Raw genomic sequence first — 20,730 nt, forward strand, 5'->3', positions numbered from 1 at the left:
CTAATAAGGTCTAATGAACTCTAATGAACTCCTTCAAGAATTAATTCTTCCTGGAAAATGATGATCCTGGTGTTTTGCTTTGTGGTACATCAATTTTCTATTGTTTTTATTAATGAAAAGATCTAAAAAAATGCATTAGCAATCAGAGGAGACAGCCTAGTAGGTACCAAGTGCGGCACCTAGCTTCATGGGATGTGCGCATTACAATGCTAGCGATAATGGGGCTATATATTTTTTTTCTGCTAGGACCCTTTGGTTTACAGAAACTGTTCAAATGGCTCAAAGAATTCTGGGAAGTCATGGCTTAGCAATAGTAATAGCACTTAAGACTTATATACCACTTCACAGTGCTTTACAGCCCTCTCTTAAGCGGTTTTACAGAGTCAGCCTATTGCCCCCAACAATCTGAGTCCTCATTTTACCGACCTCGGAAGGATGGGAAGGCTGAGTCAACCTTGAGTCGGTCAGAATCGAACTGCTGGCAGAAATAGCCTGCAATATTGCATTCCAACCAATGCACCACCATGGCTACTCAGAATGATTGTATGACACCCAGGGTCACTTTTCATGAGATGAGAAGCTATATAAATTTGATAAAACAAAGGAACAAACAAACTATCCCAAACTGTACTGCTTATAGATTAATTTTTTTAAACCTTAGCAACTTTTAAGATGTGTCAACTTCAGCTCCCAGAGTTCCAAAGACACCTAGCTGGGGAACTCTGACAGTTGAAGTCAAAACTTCTTAAAGTTGCCAAAGTTGCCAAGCACTAGAATAGACATTGCTCACTACACAGAGCAAGAAAGTCAGAAATGGGTGGCAGGAGCTTTCCTCAAGATCCAGTTTAATTTTATTTCTTTATTAAATTTATATGCCACCTATCTTGTCACAAGATTTTTGAATCATTTTCCACCTTAAAAAGCCAACTGTAGCTCCACGTTAATTCTGAAGATCTAAGACTTCTTTTTTATCTAGCCAGCAGATTTAGCTTAGAAAGTGAAGAAGAGTCATCCACACGAAACAAGAATTTCACATTTCTGGAAATGTTCCGTTTAAGATACAGAAACCAAAATTTAAAATGTTGGCGCCCTCCGTAAAGATACCAAAATGAATACTTTTATAAGAGCAATATGATTACATTTTTTTTACATGTGCTTCTACATGAATCCAAGCGACTATTTTTTTTAGAAAAAAAATTGGCAATCATGCACATGAAGTATTAGAGCTTTGCGGACACCCCACATTCCTTCGTTTTCTCCCACTCTCTCTCAATATTGCACTTAAAAGCAAAAAGCAGCCGAGTTTTGGAGTGGAGAGAGAGAAGCAGAGCAAGCCACTCAAAGTTCAAAGCTTTGTTTCCATCACAAAGAGGTTTATCTGGTATTCCTCTGGGTCCTGGACCAGGGCAGGCCTTCCTGATATGGAGTGTTTTGCAGAGCCATCAAGGGCCTGGGTTTATACAGAGAAAGTGTAGTTCTCCCAAACCAGGCAGAGGATCAGTAAAATCTCTGACAAAAGGGAAGGCAAAATTGGAAAAGCTTTAGAACCATATCATAAATATAGCTGTGGTGAAGAGAATGAAGCTGAACAAGAGCAGAGAAAAGTCAAATCCCACAGTCTTCAGCAAACCGCCTGGGCCCAGTCGCTGGCGATGCGTCCATACTGTGAAAGATAAAAAAAATATCAAACTTCGTGGTTGTAGACTCCCAAACTACTAAGCAGGAGCAGAGCTAATCAGAATTGCTTTCCCCTCCACATTTACAGACACGATTTTTTTTAAATCCCATTTATATCCCACCCTTCTCCAAAGACTCAGGGTGGCTTACAATCTAAGAAGCACAAATCAATGTGCTTAGCAATAGCCTTCATTCTATCCATATGCCTGCTTATTAGGGTTTTCGGGGGGCCCCCAAGCAGCATTATTACAAAGTCAGCTTATTGCCCCCAACAATCTGGGTCCTCATTTTACCTACCTCGGAAGGATGGAAGGCTGAGTCAACCTTGAGCCTAGTGGGACTCGAACCTGCACTAATTGCAGGCAGCTGGTGTTACTTAAGGAGGCATTAGCTCACTGCTCTTGATTTACTTGAATTACAAGTAATGATGTGGAGAAGGGGCGATATTGACACTTTTTTCAGTGCAAACCAGATTTTTTTTTCAAGAACCTGGATTACTGTTGTTGGCATAATTGTTCTTCACCCCACCTTTTTATTTCTTTTTTTTTAAGTGTGTGCTTCAGCTACTCATAAAATTGAGCTCCTATGGGGTGCTATTTTACCCCCCAGTGTGTCTTGCAACAAATTCCTAGAAGTTTGGGAGGGTGAAAATTAAGAATTACTTCTCCCATACTCCTTGACTTAGTGATTGTTCAAAGTATTACATACACCACAAAAGGTATTACGGCCTGGTTCTAAAGTTTCAACAGTCATTATTCCCCTTACAGTTATGTAACCACATTTTGGGCACTTGGCAACATTTTGGGCTGGTTGCCATGATGATTTATGATGTTTTTGCCAAAAACTGGCATTTACTTCCATTTTTTACAAAAAAATGCCTCATAAAGAACAATGGGTTTGTTTAACGACTGGTCCAAAAAACCCCCCCTATAAATTGGTGTCCAATCATGTGAGGACCTGCTCTACAACTGTCATGACTTACAACTGTAATAATTATGGTCATAAGTTGAGAACTACCTGTAAGCCTGAAACTTTTTAAAGAAGGCCCTTCTCCCTCTCACTAGAAATCCCAGTTTTAGAGAGAATCATATTTTTATATACATTACCAGCAGTATGTGAAAAGCTGGCATAGCACACAATGCCCAGGAAATCTATAGAGTCTGTGACATTTTCAGGCAAAATATGAAAGGTTATTTTAATATGCTATATATTTTCCCTAGGCATTGTGCATACGTAATATCTAGGCATTATGCAGAATGACAAGAACTATTTAAACAAAAGTACGAAAAATATGAAAAGAGTCATGAAAACAGTTAACTTTTTATTGAAAAGATGTACAGGTAGTCCTTGACTTACAACAGTTCATTTAGTGACTGTTCAAAGTTACAACGACACTGAAAGAGAGAGAGAGAGAGAGAGAGAGAGAGAGAGAGAGAGAGAGAGAGAGAGAGAGAGAGAGAGCCCAGTATTGATCTACTTGCTGCAACAAGGGAGGCAACCTCGGCTCTTTTATGACTCATGGACTTCAACTCCCAGAATTCCTGAGCCAGCCATGCTGGCTCAGGAATTCTGGGAGTTGAAGTCCATGAGTCATAAAAGAGCCGAGGTTGCCTACCTGGCTCAGGAATTCTGGGAGTTGAAATCCACGAGTCATAAAAGAGCCGAGGGTGCCTACCCCTGACCTAGACGTTGGGCCAGTCACTCACTCTCACCCCTACAAAGGAGGTGATGGCAAGCTACTTCTGACATCTTGCCAAGAAAACTGCTTTCCCAGGTATCAAAACTGATAACACAGGCACACACAAACACAAACATTCCATCACAAAGCTATTCTGCCCTCTTGTGGCTCAATCACGGAAAGGCAGAGCAAGCCGAAATCTGCTTTCATTTTGAAGTAGTAGGCAGGGCCTAAAAATGGAAACTGACCCAGGACTCTCTCTCAAATTAACTCGGTAATTTTAATGAGAACCAACGCACTTTGCTGTTCGTGAATCTGTCTATTGGGACGGGTAACTTAACCTAGCCTGGGGGCTCCATTTTAGTATTTTGATTTAGTACAGGCTTATATCTTAGTACAGGTAACCACCGCGTTTGTGAGGGTGTTTGGGATGAGAGGGATTGACTGGCCCAAAGTCACCCAGTAAGCTTTCACGGCAGAGAGGGAACTGAAGCCTGGGTCTCTCCACTCCGAGTCAAATTTTTTATTCACAACACCTCACTGCTTGGAAAAAGAAAGCAGATGACTTCAATTGTGTAAGGTGCATCAGTATCCTCAGGATTGTCCCAATCAGACGTCAGGTTATGTTGCACAGAGATGGTAAAACACAAAGAATCTAACGTTCAGGGCAGGAATTTCATCGCTATGCTTGCTAATCCTAATTTGGTTTATTTTCTGAGCCGCCACCCCCCCCCCCCCAAATTTCAGCAAGATGGTACCATTTCCATGTACTTTCTCTTTCTGCCCTAAGAGGTCACAAGGAGCATAGCCAGAGACGGTGTGTTGTCACTGGAATAGCCCATCCAGCACCCCAAGAAGCAGCATGGAAAGGTTTGTTTTTGACTGAGGATATGAGGAAAAGTAGGCCCCTTTCGCCTTGCCACGGCTGAAATGCAAGAGAATTTGCTGAAACAGGTACTTTTTCAAGTGCAGATCAATGAAGAAAAAGGACAGAGAGAATTTAAAATTGTAAATGTGAAAAAAAAATCAAGCAAAAACACGTTTTTCTGTCTCCCACTGAGGATTTTACCTGAATATCTGTCAGCTCCTTCAGAAACCGTTTTGCAATCTCAGGTCCATTTTCCATTGTGGGAATATGATAATTCTGTTCCAAGAGAGACAGAAACCCAGTTTGCATTTAGAAGAACAACATAGATGTAGGGAAACCAAGAAAGTCGCAGTTGGGAATGTCCCGTGACCCTCACCTTGCCCTGAAAGAGAATTCTGTCCACGGGACATACCACGCAGGCCGTGCCCGATCCAAACATTTCTTTCAACCTTTTCTCTTCCAAGCCTTTAATCAGGTCAGACATGGTGATGACTCTCTCTGAAACCTTGAATTCCCCCTGGGTAGAAAGAGAGACAAACACGTTTAAATCCTGCTGTCAGCCATGTTTTAAAATGCAGAAAGACCGAATTTTGAATGAAGGCAAGTATACACATCCCAGGCTAATGTTGCAAGATGGAATTTGAGTCGGTCATCGGGACCAGAAGTTTTGGAAGGAAGGAAACGACAGCCAATTGCCGGCCATCAACACACCTATCAGCCAATAGGAAGTCACCAAATAAATAGGACTCACAGGACAGCCCAAAGCACGTATTCCAGTAGAGAGAAGTTCTTTGAAGATGGGCTCCGGAAAAGTAAATCTCTGAACCCGGTGAGCGACCCAAACTCGATCTTGCAACTGAATTTTGAGTCCATCTATTTCAGGGCCACTTCTTGGCTGCACAGGCACCGCATGCAAAACATCTCAGAGTCAAGCCATTCTGTCTTCAAAGAGGTCTTAGAGAAACTGTCTTAAATTTCTGGGGATTCTCTGTCAGTCAATGAAGACTAGGGACCAGTGGTTCCTTGACTCTGCTCATCCCACACTCCCAGTATCGGTGGCAAGAAGGTTGAACGTTCATAGTCAAGCTTCCTACCAGGTCAGAAACATTTGTAAATCATCCTGTAAGACCGACAATCGGTTTAATAGTTATTGTTATTCAACAGTACAAAAAAGGTCAGGGGGAAAAAAAAACCCATCCCACTAGAAGTAACAATGGGGGGGAAGCATCTGCGACTTCACACTTCACTCTCTTTTTTTGTATGCTAAAAGCGAAGGGCGCTTTTAGTGGTTGCATAGTTGCAACCACTATTCTGACCTGTTTGAGCTTCTCTTCCAAGAGATCTCCACATCCCACTCTTTGGCCACCTGGGAAAAAAATGGAAAATCCCAGCCCTACTCCCTTGACAATATTGCTCATTTCTATGGTCCTAAGTCACCCCACCAAAATGTAGACTCTGATTCTCTCCGTAACTCATGATTTGACATCAACACCCTTACTTTTACCCAGCAAGGAAAAAAAAGCACCAGTTTCAATAAGAAGCATGCAATCCCCCCATTGGAGGCAGGGCTACCCCACACTTCTGCATGCTCACCCATTTGCGGGCCAAATCAAGAAGGCTTTGTCGGGTCACACCAGGTAAAATGATTCCATTAAGCGGAGGGGTGACCAGCTCCATATCTGAAAAATGAACATTACAGTTATACATTTCCAGGGATGGTTGTATGTCACAGCACAAAAATATTTCCGAAACTCCAAAAGGCAGAACTAACTGAGGGGAGGGAACATGATTATAATTAAAAGGCAAAATCAGGTCTGACAGAAGCTTTAGAAAGCTGAATTGCATGGGAATTTAAGTCCTGTATACAGAATTTATCAATCCAAATGGCACAAAGTTGCCGTGGATAAACTCTGGCGGTTTCAATGTGCCAATTCTGCACATACAGTAACTAACCTGGGATCCAACCACTAGCTATGTTTAATCAGAGAAGAGCAACCAAAAATATACACATATTATTTTCATAAATGATCATGAGATAATATTTAATATACATTCGGTCGTACTTTCAAGAGGTTTAATTTTTGGAACATGTAATATGGCAACACTTATGTAAGTTTTCATTTTCTTTTTGAATTATTTAAAATTTCAGAACAAGGATAGGTAAGATAGACAGGCAGATAGACAAAGAGATAGTCAGACTGACAGATAGACAGATGTCAGACAGACAGATAGACTGATCAAGCAAGCAAGCACCAAAGGTTAAGGAATCCTAATTGACTAATGTGGCATGGTTGTTAAGCAAATTGCCATGTCATTAAGCTAATCGTGTGATCATTAAGTAAACCTGGCTTCCCCCATTGACTTGTTGAAAGCTGGCTGGAAAGATCACACATGGCGATCACATGACCCCCACCCGGGTCCCTGCAACCATCATAAATACATGCCAGTTGCCAAGCACCTGAATTCTGATCACATGACCTGCAAAGGTTGCAAGGGGGAGCGCCTGTTGTAAACCACTTGTAATTTCAAATGGCTCTAAGTCAAGGACTACGTATAGGACTAAAGGAAAAACTCAAACATATCCTTCCTGATGCCTCTTGGTGCTCTTTGTGCCCTGTTAAGAAATGACACCCTTTTCTCTATGACACAAGAAAATAAAATCCCTGGCCACTTGTCATTTTGAGTACCGTATTTTCTGGCATATAAGATGACTTTTTAACCCATGAAAATCTTCTCAAAAGTCAGGGGTCGTCTTATACGCCGGGTGCTGAAACTTTAAGGACAGGGCTGGCTGGAAAACCTGGAGCGGATCTCCCATTTGGTCTGCGCAGGGAAAGCGGGACCAATTGGAAAAGAAGCTGCAGTCTGTGATTTTTTTACAGGCTGGGGTCTGGGCGTCTTTCCTTCTAAAGTTGAAGAGCAGCTGCAGTCTATCCCAACTTGAAAGGCAGGTGGGGAATGCAGCAGCCAGAGCAGCTGCTTAGCTCTAAGGACACATTTGACTCAGGAACTGGGCGGGCTGGCTGGAAAACCTGGAGCGGATCTCCCATTTGGTCTGTGCAGGGAAAGCTTTAGAGTGAATTAGGAAAAGTTTAATCCACTTGCACTGTTTTATGTTTACATGTTTGATGACAAACAGCCTTATGTTTATAAGTGACAGTTTTCCTACTAAGTACCTGCATGTCATAAGCATTTGAATTAAAATTACCATATTAAAATCAAATCTGATGTTTTTTAATTTTTATTTGGTGTGCGTTGGAAGAGGGGTAGTCTTATACAGCGAGTATAGCCCAAACCCTATAATTTAACAGGAAATGTAGGGGGTCGTCTTATACGCCCAGTCGTCTTATACGCCGGATAATACGGTAAGCGCTTGCCTTTGGATACTAATTTAATAAGTCATAAAATCCACAAATCCAGAGAATGCATGGCTTGGATGCTAAGGTGGTTTTTAAAGATTCGCCAAGGTTGCCTTCTCCTCCTCCTTCCTGCAATGGTGGGTGTCTGCAGGAGGGCAGCAAGTGTGAAATATGCATCACAACGAAAACTTTGCCCCTGTGTGCAGTAGCACAGGTGAAAGGGTAGAGCTTTTTTTGGGGGGGGGGTGTGTTTCCTCATTTTGGTGACAACCATTTCATCATGTTGGCATCACTGTCTTCGACTTACAACAGCCACTAAGAGGCTGTCCATAGTTATGACGGACCCCTACCAAAAGTCACTTACCATCCAATTTCAAAGCGACAGTGGCCATAACGCCACCTCCGCACTCACATGATCACATTTTGGGCACTTGGCAACTGGCTCACCTTTATGGCCATTTACAATGTCCCACACAGCGACAATTGTCAACATTTTTTTGCCCATCTCCGACAGTTAATTCTGGTTCCCAGCAAAACACATCCATTGGGTATAATGGATTTGCTTAGTGACCACAGCATTCACTGAACAGACCAGCACCAAACACATAGTGTAATCTTGGGTCCATTCACATAGTGACCTGCTTAATGACCATAATTAGAATTCCAGGCTCAATTGTGGTTGTAATTTGAGGACTACCTGGTAGTTAGGAACAGATGCCCATACACTACCCCAATAAATATATCCAGGAGATGAGGAGAAGAGACTGAACAGTTTTGGATGAAAAACCAAGACGAGGTGGTTTTTTTGGATAAGTGAAGGAATTTCCTAATGGTAATTTATTTTAGGAACAAGGCAATGATGTTTACCCAATATGTTGAATCAGCTTTACAACAGGACCATGTTCCCATCAAAGCCCAAAAGAACTAATATGAACCCACAACTAGCCTGAAATCAAATTCCTTACCTCCCTCTTGGTCCTTCCAAAACAAGAAAATGTTCATGGTCCCAACTTCGGTGATTTGGTGGTCGTCTCCATACAGCCACAAAACCTGCTGGCAACCCAGTTTGGCAGCCTCTCCTTGCACATATATGGTGGGGCCATAGTTGCTAAAGGCAACACAAGAACAGGACAAGACTCTGATCAGATTCAAAGGCATTTATCCGTCGATCGAAATGAATGCAAAGCCAGCCTGAAAGACTAAAAGGGAAAGAGGAAAGGGACAAGAGATGGAGGATCAAGCACATCTCCAATTAAACCAAAGGCCTCTGCCCTTGGTGAAAAGAGGCAGCCAACAAGGCTTCTCTAAATACCTCTTCTCCCCAAAACTTTCCTCCAGTCAAGGCCCGGTTACTCTACCCCTGCATATACAGTATTTGGAAAATAGACCACTACTTAAATATTAAAACAGGGGTGGAACATCTATAGACTGTCTGTGGCAATCCTCTTTTTTTTTTCCAGGGCCCTATAACAAAATAGCAGTTCGAAAGCACGTAAAAAAAATGCAAGTAGAAAAATAGGGACCACTACGGTGGGAAGGTAACAGCGTTCCGTGCGCCTTTGGCATCTAGTCATGCTGGCCACATGACCATGGAGACGTCCTCGGAGAAGCGCTGGCTCTTCGGCTTTGAAACGGAGATGAGCACCGGCCCCTAGAGTCGGAAAAGACTAGCATGCATGTGCGGGGGAACCTTTACCTTTACTTATAACAAAATAAGAGTTGGAAGGGACCTTGGAAGTCTTCTAGTCCAACCCCCTTGCTCGGGCAGGAAACCCAATACCATTTCAGACAAATGGTTGTCCAATCTCTTAAAGTTTCCCAGTGTTGGAGCATTCACAACTCCCGGAGGCAGGTTGTTCCACTGGCTAATTGTTCTAACTGTCAGGAAATTTCTTCTCAGTTCTAGGTTGCTTCTCTCCTTGATTAGTTTCCACCTGTTGCTTCTTGTCCTGCCTTCAGGCGCTTTGCAGAATAGGTTGACTCCCTCATCTTTGTGGCAACCCCTGAGATATCGGAACACTGCTATCGTGTCCCCCCTCGTCCTTCTCTTCGTTAAACTAGACATACCTAATTCCAGCAACTGTTCCTCATACGTTTTAGCCTCCACTAATCATCTTTGTTGCTCTATAAAATTGACCTATGTGGGCAAATTGGCAATTTTCAGGGATGAAAAATTTCCCCATTTGAAAAAAAAAGAAAAAAGCAGCTAAAATATATACTTTATGCTTCTGCTAGGGTTAGGGAAAAGACTGTATTTTGAGTATGATTCCTACTCCATTTTGACCCCTATTATCTCCTTTGTCGCCATATCACAAATTCCTGCAGTCTTCAAGGGCTTAGACCAGTGGTGGCGAACCAATGACACACGTGCCACAGGCAGCACGCAGAGCCCTCTCTGTGGGCATGCGTGCCGTCGCCCCAATCGTAGGCCTTCAGCTGGGTTTTATAAAAATTTTTGCTTTAGGTTTCCGCCGCCGTGTGCAAAAAAAAAAAAGGTTCCATCAATCATTCGATTTCAAATCACGGAAGAAAAAAAAAAGATCTCACAAAGTTGGAATTGATTGATTGAACTTTTTAGTCCCACCCAGTCTGCCGTTACCGCCACAGTCACGCCCACCCAATGGGCCACGCCCACCCAAACGGCCACGCCCACCCGGCACCCGACGATACATAAGTGGGTTTTGGGTTGCAGTCTGGGCACTCAGTCTCTAAAAGGTTCGCCATCACTGGCTTAGAGGAAATTTAAAAACAGGAAAAAGTCCAACTCTTGTCTGAAGAAAAATGTCCCATCTCTACAAAACATTGGACGACAGTAGCCCTTCTCTACCTATATATGCCTTCCGGGACTGGGGACTTCAAGCCCCAGAATTCCCCAGGCATTCCCCAGAATGTTAGGAGGTGAAGTTCACCCATCTGGAAAATGTCCAGGTTAGAAAAGCCTGACTTAAAACAGACCAGCTTCATCCAGCCACTTAGGTTAAAAGAAGTCCTAGACTTACCCGCCCAGTTTGCAATTGCCAACACCACCCATCCAGGCACGGACAAATTGGGGATCAGCCAGGAGAGAAACAGGACTGAAGCTGCCAGTGGTAAAATAAGGACCCACGGGGCCCAAGATCACAAAGAGCAGTGCGTGATTGGGAATTGAGACCCCCAAGGAAGGCTGCAGAGAAGGGGAGAAGGGGAGAATGCTGCATAAGGGGCTGATAAGCAAACATGATCAGAATATGCAGATCTATAAACCTCTGGAAGTTGAGTCACGGCAACCGCACTCCAGTTCTTTTTGGTTTGAAATGGTCCTCCTATAACCGACTTTGCTCAGCCTGAAGAAGCTTCTTGGAAAAAGCAGCAAAACGTGTCAGATCAGAAAAGAAAAGAACTCCAGTTGCCATGACTCGAACTTCCAGACAACTCTCCCTGGATAACTGAGAATCTCCATGGCCAGATCTATAAAGGCAACAAACGGCCAATTTTGTCGGCTGAGAAGCTAAGCGAAGTCAGGCCTGCTCCGTGCCGAAGAGTCAGACCACCAGAATTTCCAGACCTATCCATAGGCCAGACGGAGAAGTTGAAAAACAATATGGGAAATTGTAGCGGCAAACTATTTCCACACCCTAGCCAAGAAAACTATGTGAGCCTAACTTCAGCATCTCCAAAAGCTAAGCCTGACTGAAAGGAGATTCAACTTTTTTTTACACTGTTCCTGTTTCCATCACACACTTAACTGGATTGACTCACGACTGTAATGAATAGGATAGGGATGGGAATAAGGATAAGAATAGAATAGAATAGAATAGAATAGAATAGAATAGAATAGAATAGAATAGAATAGAATAGAATAGAATAGAATAGAATAGAATAGAATAGAATAGAATAGAATAGAATAGAATAGAAGAAAGAATAAGGAATAGAATAGAATAGAATAGAATAGAATAGAATAGAATAGAATAGAATAGAATAGAATAGAATAGAATAGAATAGAATAGAATAGAATAGAATAGAATAGAATAGAATAGAATAGAATAGAATAGAATAGAATAGAATAGAAGAAAGAATAAGGAATAGAATAGAATAGAATAGAATAGAATAGAATAGAATAGAATAGAATAGAATAGAATAGAATAGAATAGAATAGAATAGAATAGAATAGAATAGAATAGAATAAAGAATAAGGAATAGAATAGAATAGAATAGAATAGAATAGAATAGAATAGAATAGAATAGAATAGAATAGAATAGAATAGAATAGAATAGAATAGAATAGAATAGAATAGAATAGAAAACAGGAAAGAATAAGGAATAGAATAGAATAGAATAGAATAGAATAGAATAGAACTTTACTGTCACTTTAAATCTACACTAATCAGCATACTTTAAAATGAAATTTTGTTGCATTCAGCTCTCAAAAAAATACCATTATGCACCTGCGAGCACACACACGACACAGAGAAACATCACAGTTTAGTTCAAATGTATGCATATACATGGTGGAAAAAAGATTTTGAGAAATCAGAAAAACAAGGGAAGGACAACATTTAGAAATGGCAACCCTGTTTAAATAATTGTTAGGGTTGATGATGGAAATCCCTAGACGTCTGCAGCCTAAAATGTCTAAAATTAGAAACACTAATACCCACCTCGGTGCCAATCAAGATGGGGCGGATGTAGAGACTCGCTGCGCTGGAGTGGGGGACCCAGTCTTGGTCCACACGTATCAGCTGCCGGATGCATTCAAGTAACTCGGACCGATCAAATGCCTGCAAGGAGACAAGAACGTGATGCTCCTGCTGTTTGCCCTCGCACGGAGAATAAAGGATCCTGCTGGGAACCTTGAAAGACCCAGCTAGATAGAACTAAGCCCCATCTAGTCTCCAGCATCCCTTCCCCAATGGAAACAGGGAGACACATCTGGGGAACCCAGAAGCAAGATTTGGTAGCCACCAGTGCCTTCTGCTCCTACCACCCCACAGCTTCCATTCAGAAGCATCCGATTCCGAAGGAAACAGGTAACTGTCCTAATTGAAAGCAGAAGAATGTTCTTCACTCCCTCCTATAGGACAGGGCTTTTCAACCAGTGGTACGGGTACCACCTCTGGTACACTGGCACCTGGCAGGTGGTACGCAGCCATCCTAGAAAAGTGGTCGCGGGGGAGGGGAATGAGCTGAACCGGTGGCAGCACCGCACACGCCTGAGTGAGAGACGGCTGGAGCTGCAGGGCTCAGCGAAAGCGCCAGGATCAGCGCTTCTTCGGGGCTGTCAGGGCTCAGCGGATGTGCCAGGATCAGTGCCAGGCTCCAGCTGGAGCTCGGCGCTGATCCTGGGGCTTCTGCTGAGCCCAGAAGAAGCGCCGATCAGCTGGAAAGTTGCAGCATCTCCAGGGTCTTGTGATTTACATTCAGATGCTTGGCAACTGATTCATATTTATGACGGTCACAGTGTCCCAGGGTCATGTGAAGTGACCAAAACCTGCTGCAACCACCCAGCAGCTGGGGGGGGAATAAAAACCAAACACCCCCCCACACACCTCTGCTGCCAATCCTCAACAGAAATGCTCACAACAATGAAAACCTTGGACAAGAGGAAAAGCGCCACCGGGCGGGCAGGCAGATGTCTTGCTCAGCTGTGGCTTGGGGGGCACTTTTTTCAGTGCCATTGTAACTTCGAACAGTCACTAAGCGAACTGTTGTAAGTCGAGGACTACCTGTGCTTCATCACTTTTTTCCTTTCTTTTTTTTTTTTTTTGGTCATCAAGTTTTTGACACCTTGCTAGGCGACTGGTGGTACTCGGAGGTTGCCATATCCTAAAAGTAGTACAATGGGTGAAAAGGTTGAAAAGCCCTGTTCTATAGGAAGCTACAAGAAACTATTTTTCCTTCTACTTCATATTGCCTGCTCTGAATCCAATAGTGATTCCTCTCATCTCCTGACAGGGCAACCCTGTGCACAAAAAATATCAAGAGATGTTAAAATATGGGACGTTTTCCTTCTAACTAAGCAAACCATGGAATTGCTTTGATTATGATATGTCTACCAATAAAGGGACGCGGTGGCTCAGTGGGGTTAGGACGCTGAGCTTCTCGATCTGAAGGTCGGCAGTTTGGCGGGTCGAATCCCGAGTGCCGCGTAGCAGAGTGAGCGCCTGTTACCCGTCCCAGCTTCTGCCAACCTAGCAGTTCGAAAGCACGTAAAAAAAATGCAAGTAGAAAAATAGGGACCACTAAGGTGGGAAGGTAACGGCATTCCGTGCGCCTTTGGCGTCTAGTCACGCCGGCCACATGACCACGGAGACGTCCTCGGACAAGCGCTGGCTCTTCGGCTTTGAAACGGAGCTGAGCACCGGCCCCTAGAGTCGGAAATGACTAGCAAGCACGTGCGGGGGAACCTTTACCTTTACCTTACCAATAAAGGAGAATATTTATAACTCAGGGTTGAAATGAAGGCTTCCAGGTACTCTCTGAGCTTGGTGGTTTCCTTACAGAGGTTCCATTACCCAAACTAGGTAACATCATCAGGACTAACACTGATGACGTTATCTAGTGGGGGTAATGAAACGTCTGCAAGGGGGAAAAAAAGCAAGCTCACAGAGCACCAAGGACCCTTACAATATATCTCAAACACACACCACTTCTCCATCCCCACATAACTGCCTCGTTGGAAATTATGAGGGTAGAAAAAGCCAACCCAACTGGAATGCACTAAATTGAAGTCTATTCCAACTGCCCCCCCCAGGTTGCAAGGAGAGACTTCCCCCAGTTTTTCTTGAAATATCTTGGGGTGGGTGGGGGTGTCCAAGTATTTTCTGTCCACGGCTACTTCCTTTTATTGGACTCAGGTTGAGAACTTTGCGTTTCACTGTTCCACAGATGGCCTCGGGAGAAAGATCCTAGCTTAAGAACTTAGCTGATCCTGGAATTAGGGCAAGAGGGTGCTCCACACACTCACAGGCAAGCAAGTTCTTTGAGACGATTGTAACATGCGATCCATGTTGAGCATGGGACGAAAAAGCCGGATGCGCTGATCCAAGCCCCGGAAAGCTTTCATTCCTTCAAAAAGCTAGAGAAAGACAGGAGGAAAGGGAGATAAGAAAGTAAATTATGCGGCAGAGATAATCTACTGATACGTGAGCTGGGCTTAAACTTTAGCAGGTTAATGAAACACAGTGGCTTTCTTCATACGACCTCATTGTTATGGCTTAATGCAAAGATGGGTAATTTACATTTCCTCTACAACCTGTTTTGGCTGATCCCAGACCTTTGAGACAAACCATGATCTGGATGATTTGAGAATTTCCATTGACATCCCAGAACTCTCTCTAACCATGCAAACAGAGAAGGTGCTTTTCTGTGCCACTCTGATCTCCCAGGAAAAGAATAACTAATTCCCAGCCTCATTTGCTTTGTCGTTTGCCCACTGGGGCTGTCAGGCTTCCTCCACCTCCAATGCTAAATGGTTTAACATTCCCAGATCATCCTATGATTATTTTTCCCCCATAACACTGAAACACCAACTAGGCAAGCCCATTTTAGCCTAGACCTCAATTTTCAACCTTTTGTGGATGCAGCCCAGAAAACTAAACGGATATGTCCATGAATTTGGTCATTTGGCTTCATCTCCAAGATGTTACTCCTGTGGATTTATGGAGTGCAGTGACTCTGTCCTGGATTAAACACTTGTGGAATGCAAAATTAACATGTGAAGAAGATACACATCTTCTTTCTGAATTCTAATTTATTAGATCCATTCATTAACAAAGATTTCTGGGGCTTTAATCTTTATTCTGAGATATCTTATGAAGAATAACAGCTTAACCCAATAATGTAACCTATGTTTTCCCTAATTTGATAGGTTCCAGATGGACAGGAATACAAAGGCGGTGGCCCTGCTGCATCCAGATTAATCTAACCCAGGGGTGTCAAACTCAATTTCACTGAGGGCCGCATCGGCATTGCGATTGCCCTCAGGGGGCCCGGTGGGTATGGCCAGGGTGGGCGTGGCTTACTGGGTGGGCATGGCCAGAGTGTGTGTGGCCTACTGGGTGGGCGTGACCAGCTCTACATCGTTCGCATCAAGGGTGCCTATGGGGGCCTGGGCAGGAGTGGGACAGATCTGAGGGTCTCTGGCAGGAGGAGGGTCTCTGGGCCAGGGCCAAGGCAGTAGGGGCCGTTCCCTCACTGTTTCCAGGATGGCTTCGTGGGCCACATGAAACCACTTCACGGGCCGGATCCGGCCCCCCGGGCCTTGTGTTTGACATGTCTGATCTAACCCAACTTAATTCTCTCTCTTTTCAAAAGCTTCCTTTCAATATTTCTCTCTGTGATTGGTTGATCCTATCAAGCTAAGCTTGCTGATTTGTTTGAATCCAGCTTTTGTAAATCATAGCCCTGTAGGAGATAACCAGGCTGAGAGAGGGGTCAAACATGTCATCCTCCAGTCTGTTTACGTCTACAAGAGATCTAAGGCCAGAACTACCTTGAATTCTGTTGACTCTTATATCTATACCACTAATTTGCTTGGACCATTAGTAGTTCAAATTCTTGTAGAGAACATTAGCACGCAATGAACCTATATTCATTTGAACTGCCTGGATTCCTGATTTCCTGTGCTTTGACAAGTCCATGGTACATTGCATGTATGGTTTGATAACCCACAGCCTAGCACCATATGAGGACCGTATCTAATCTGTCATACTCCCAGTTCTTCCTGTAACCCTGTGACCTTCCTCATCTTATCACTCACCTGGGTTCCATCCACTCTTCGTCATCTCCCTGTTGTCTTATCATACATCAATTAACCAGTGGAACAACCTGCCTCCAGAGGTGATGAATGCTCCAACACTGGAGGTTTTTAAGAAGAGACTGGACAGCCATTTGCCTGAAATGGTATAGGGTTTCCTGCCTGAGCAGGGGGTTGGACTAGATGACCTCCAAGGTCCCTTCCAACATTATTATTGTTATTATTATTATCAAGTCCTGACATAAGAACCTTTTCCAGCAAAGTAGATCTTTAGATGGGAAACCATTACCTCCACTGAATAATGCAGGGCTGAAGACGCTGGGTGCAGAGAGAGATTCTGGAAAGGTTTGATGTGTGGTTTTCCCCAGCCGTTCTCTTTGCTCCACTCCACGGTGAGCATATGGTCCGTGAAATTTTTCCCAAAGACCAACTTGTTAGAATCTGGTTTGGGCTTTAAATGTTTGTTCAATTCAATCTGGAGATCTGAAGCCTGGAAGAAATGCAGGATCATTGACTTGACTTTCCCCTCAATGTCAAATTAAAAATTGAAAGTTACCCCCAAACACGTGGGTTTACATTCTACCCACCTCTCCCCAACATGGAACGGATTCCTGTCAATTTTCTCACCTTGAACGTGGTACTGAAAAATCTCTGAGGAGCAAGAAGTAGAACATCTCCAGCTTTTCCTCTCAAAACCTAGAATGAAATGAAAAAAGGATTTTAAGAATCTGAACTGAATATCTGCCCTTGGAATAGGGAAGCAAGCAATCTTGCAGGTATCCGTTTCCCTATTGCATGAGTTAGCAGCTGTGCCTGAAAAATGTCTGAAGTAGACGTGCAGATGTCCTTCTTGATTTGTTTGTCAATTACCCAGGAGCTCTTCCCAATTTTAACGAAAGAACCATGGCGAAACCGAACACACGCTTTGCTGTGTGCAAGTGACCCTTAGATTAAAATCTCCCTCTGGTTAAAACTATCTCAAAAAGTTGGCTGGGAAAGACTGTTTTGCCGACCCCAGAATCTCTGGAGAAGCATAGTTAGTCAGGATGGGCACAGTGAGCAGATGGTCCGTTAGTTAAGCCAGAGCATTCCACAAAATGGCTAATCATTAATGCTGTTTTCCAACCTGTGAACCAGCATTTGTGTGCCTAGTTCTAATTTCAAAAGTTGGTGATTGGTTTTAGAGAACTCCTAGACGAAAATGCCAATATGGAGTTGAAATGTGTGTGGGGGGGGAGTAATCTATTATATCCTTTCCTGTCCCCTGTGTAACAGTTAACTAACATTTCCCTGTGAGCTCAACTAACAAAAAGCTCAACTATCACTTAGACATAAAGTAGTATTATCTGCTGTGACAAGAAAGCAAAAACAAATGGCTGCATTTGGTTTTCACTGATTCTCACCAGGGATACTAAAGATCTGGGTTTTATTTTTAAGTGTCAACTTCTTATGGCTTGCAATTAATTAAGTTAGCTAAATTATGGGCAATCGCATGTAGTCCTATTTCTACTTTTTGTAACTGTTAGCGCCTTGACGAAGACTGATGAAAACTGACAAGATGTGTTCGCACCATGTTGAGTTAGGAAATATGTGAATACCATAGTATAAATCCTAAAACAATCAAATCATGGTTGAGCTCCGGATGGCTCCCGACCTTCGCTCCTTTCGCCGCGACCTGAAAACTTTGGTTATTTGAGCTTGCCGGCCTGGACTGAGGGTTTGGGATTTTAAACTTTTAGAATGTGATTTACTTGTTGGGGCTAATTTAATTTAATTTATTTTTAACCTTTTTTTTTTTTTTTTATTGAAAAAGTTTTAAAATACAATTTTCCTTTAACAAACCCACCTTCCCCCTCCCTACTCCCCCCCCTACCTCCCCCCAACCTCCCCTCCCTCCATCCCCCCCTCCCCCCCCCCGACTTCCCAGAGCTAAATACAAGGTATATATCTATAAAAAGGCAATCATAAGCATCCATATACTACCCACTATAAAATCTAAAATCCATTACTCTCTAGCTTATATAGGATAAGACACACCTTAACAATATTGACTATATATAAAAAACTAAAAGAAAAAAGAAAAAACGAAAGAAGACTTATTCGAATGCTACATAAAACTTCTTAACCCTATACTTGTTCTGGATAAACTCAATCCATTTTCTCCATTCCATAATATAGCGTTCTTGCGAATGATCTTTCAAATAAGCCGAAATCTTCGCCATCTCTGCCAGGTCGGAAACCTTTAAAGTCCACTCTTCTATGGTCGGCAATTCCTCTTTCTTCCAATATTGGCCTATCAAAAGTCTTGCTGCCGTAATTAGGTTCAACATCAACTTAGTGTCCACAACTGTAGCGTCTGCAATTATTCCCAACAAAAAAAGCTGCGGACAAAACTTTATCCTCTGTTTAAAAATCTTCTGCATATTCCACCAGACTTTTATCCAAAAAGCCTTAACCTTCTTACATGTCCACCATATGTGAAAATATGTTGCATCTTCATCACCACACCTCCAACATTTAGGCTGGTAATTCGGATACATACTTGCAAGCTTTTTAGGATCTAAATGCCATCTATAAAACATTTTATAAAAGTTCTCTCTTAGATTTTGAGCTTGAGTAAATTTTACGTTCCTCACCCATATCTTTTCCCACATGTCCATTGTGATAACTTCTTGGATGTTTTGGGCCCATTTTATCATACAATCCTTAACAAGCTCTGTCTCTGAATCAATCTCTATCAATGCAAGATATATCCGTTTGATATGTGCTGATCCCTGATTTCTAACTTGCTTTATCAAATTTTCATCAGTCATTGTAAAACCATTTTTCTGGTCTTCTTTCCACCTGGCCCGTAGCTGAATATATTGAAACCAATTTTGAACAACCTTCTCTTCTCGCAAGAGGCTATATGATTTCAAACACCAAACATTTCTTTCCAAAGTTAAAATCTCCTTGTACGTAGTCACATCATGTTTGAAGCCAGCATGAATATTTTCTATTGCGTGTTTTGGAATTGCCCACAATGGTATCTTGCAGCTCAACTTATGCCTATACTTCTTCCAAACCCTCAGCAATGCCTGTCTTAAAATATGCACCCTAAACACATTGTCTACCTTCTTATCATACAACAAATATGCATGCCAGCCAAACCACAAATCATGGCCCTCAAGATTTAATAACCTCCCTTGCGTCAAATTAATCCAATCACTTATTCCTACTAATGCAGCAGCTTCATAATATAATTTAAGATTAGGCAGTTTAAGGCCACCTCTCTCACGAGTATCCTGCATAATCTTAAGTTTAACTCGTGGCTTTTTCCCTGCCCACACAAATTTATTGATACCTCGCTGCCATTCCTCCAGATTAGAATCTTTCTTAAGAATCGGTATCATTTGAAACAAAAATAAAAATTTGGGCAGGACATTCATTTTCACTGCTGCAATCCGTCCCAACAAAGACAATTGCAATTTTTGCCAACTCTCCAATTCTTTTTGAATTTTCCCCCATAGTTTTTCATAATTATTTTTATATAGCTTTGTATTAGAGGGCGACAAAATCACCCCCAAATATTTAACCCTCTTAACAATCTCAAATCCAGTTAATCCTTCTAAGAGAGCCTTCTGTGAAACTGTCATATTTTTAGCCAAAATTTTAGTTTTCTGTGTATTTACCTTAAATCCAGAAACCTTCCCATATTGTGTTATTATCTCCATCAGGTCCACAACAGAGTGCTCTGGCTGGGTCACTGTAACAACCAGATCATCTGCAAATGCTCTCAATCTATAATCCTGATCCCCAACTTGTATCCCCTTAATTTTTCCCGAACTCCGAATCTTAACCAATAATATCTCTAATGTTAACACAAATAACAAGGGCGATAACGGACACCCCTGCCTTGTGCCCTTCTCAATGTTACATGCTGCTGTCAGGCTATTGTTAACTATGATTCGGGCAGTTTGTTTTTGATATAATGCCCTAATCGGCTGTAAGAAATTTTCCCCAAAGTCCATTTTATCTAAAACTTTCAACAAAAATTGCCAATTCAATTGATCAAAGGCCTTTTCAGCATCTAAAAAAATTAGCGCTGCAGAGATCTGGTTGTGCCTTTCCAAAAACTCTAAAACATCAACTATATGTCTCACATTATTTTTCATTTGCCTACCACTAATAAACCCCGTTTGATCCCCATGAATCACCTGTTGCAAAACCCTCATCAGTCTATTAGCCAAAACCTTAGCAAATATCTTATAATCTGTGTTCAAAAGCGATATCGGTCTGTAATTTTTAACTTGAGTAGCATCCTGGTCTTCCTTCAGAATCAAAGAAATAAAAGCTGTTCTCCAAGACGGTGGCACCTTTCCCTCCCTCTGAATTGTCTGAAACAGTTCCTTTAACGGCTTAATTTATTTTTAAC

General features: G+C 42.5%; 1 protein-coding gene across 1 annotated transcript in view; it reads right to left on the minus strand.

Annotated features, from left to right (window-relative positions):
• Window positions 1-872: 872 nt before the first annotated feature.
• The window catches only part of LOC308676095 (branched-chain-amino-acid aminotransferase, cytosolic-like), a 31,550-nt gene continuing 11,692 nt past the window's right edge, over window positions 873-20,730 (minus strand). Inside the window, exons 2-11 of the mRNA XM_081341819.1 lie at window positions 16,944-17,012; window positions 16,606-16,806; window positions 14,526-14,636; window positions 12,220-12,339; window positions 10,582-10,745; window positions 8,548-8,690; window positions 5,817-5,902; window positions 4,600-4,740; window positions 4,425-4,499; window positions 873-1,663 (exon numbers count right to left, since the gene is read on the minus strand). Of these exons, the coding sequence (XP_081197945.1) occupies window positions 1,622-1,663; window positions 4,425-4,499; window positions 4,600-4,740; window positions 5,817-5,902; window positions 8,548-8,690; window positions 10,582-10,745; window positions 12,220-12,339; window positions 14,526-14,636; window positions 16,606-16,806; window positions 16,944-17,012 (1,152 nt within the window). The 3' untranslated portion in view covers window positions 873-1,621. The remainder of the gene's footprint in view (window positions 1,664-4,424; window positions 4,500-4,599; window positions 4,741-5,816; window positions 5,903-8,547; window positions 8,691-10,581; window positions 10,746-12,219; window positions 12,340-14,525; window positions 14,637-16,605; window positions 16,807-16,943; window positions 17,013-20,730) is intronic.

Source organism: Vipera berus (genome assembly GCF_964194415.1).
Source record: "Vipera berus genome assembly, chromosome: W".
NCBI lineage: Eukaryota > Metazoa > Chordata > Lepidosauria > Squamata > Viperidae > Vipera > Vipera berus.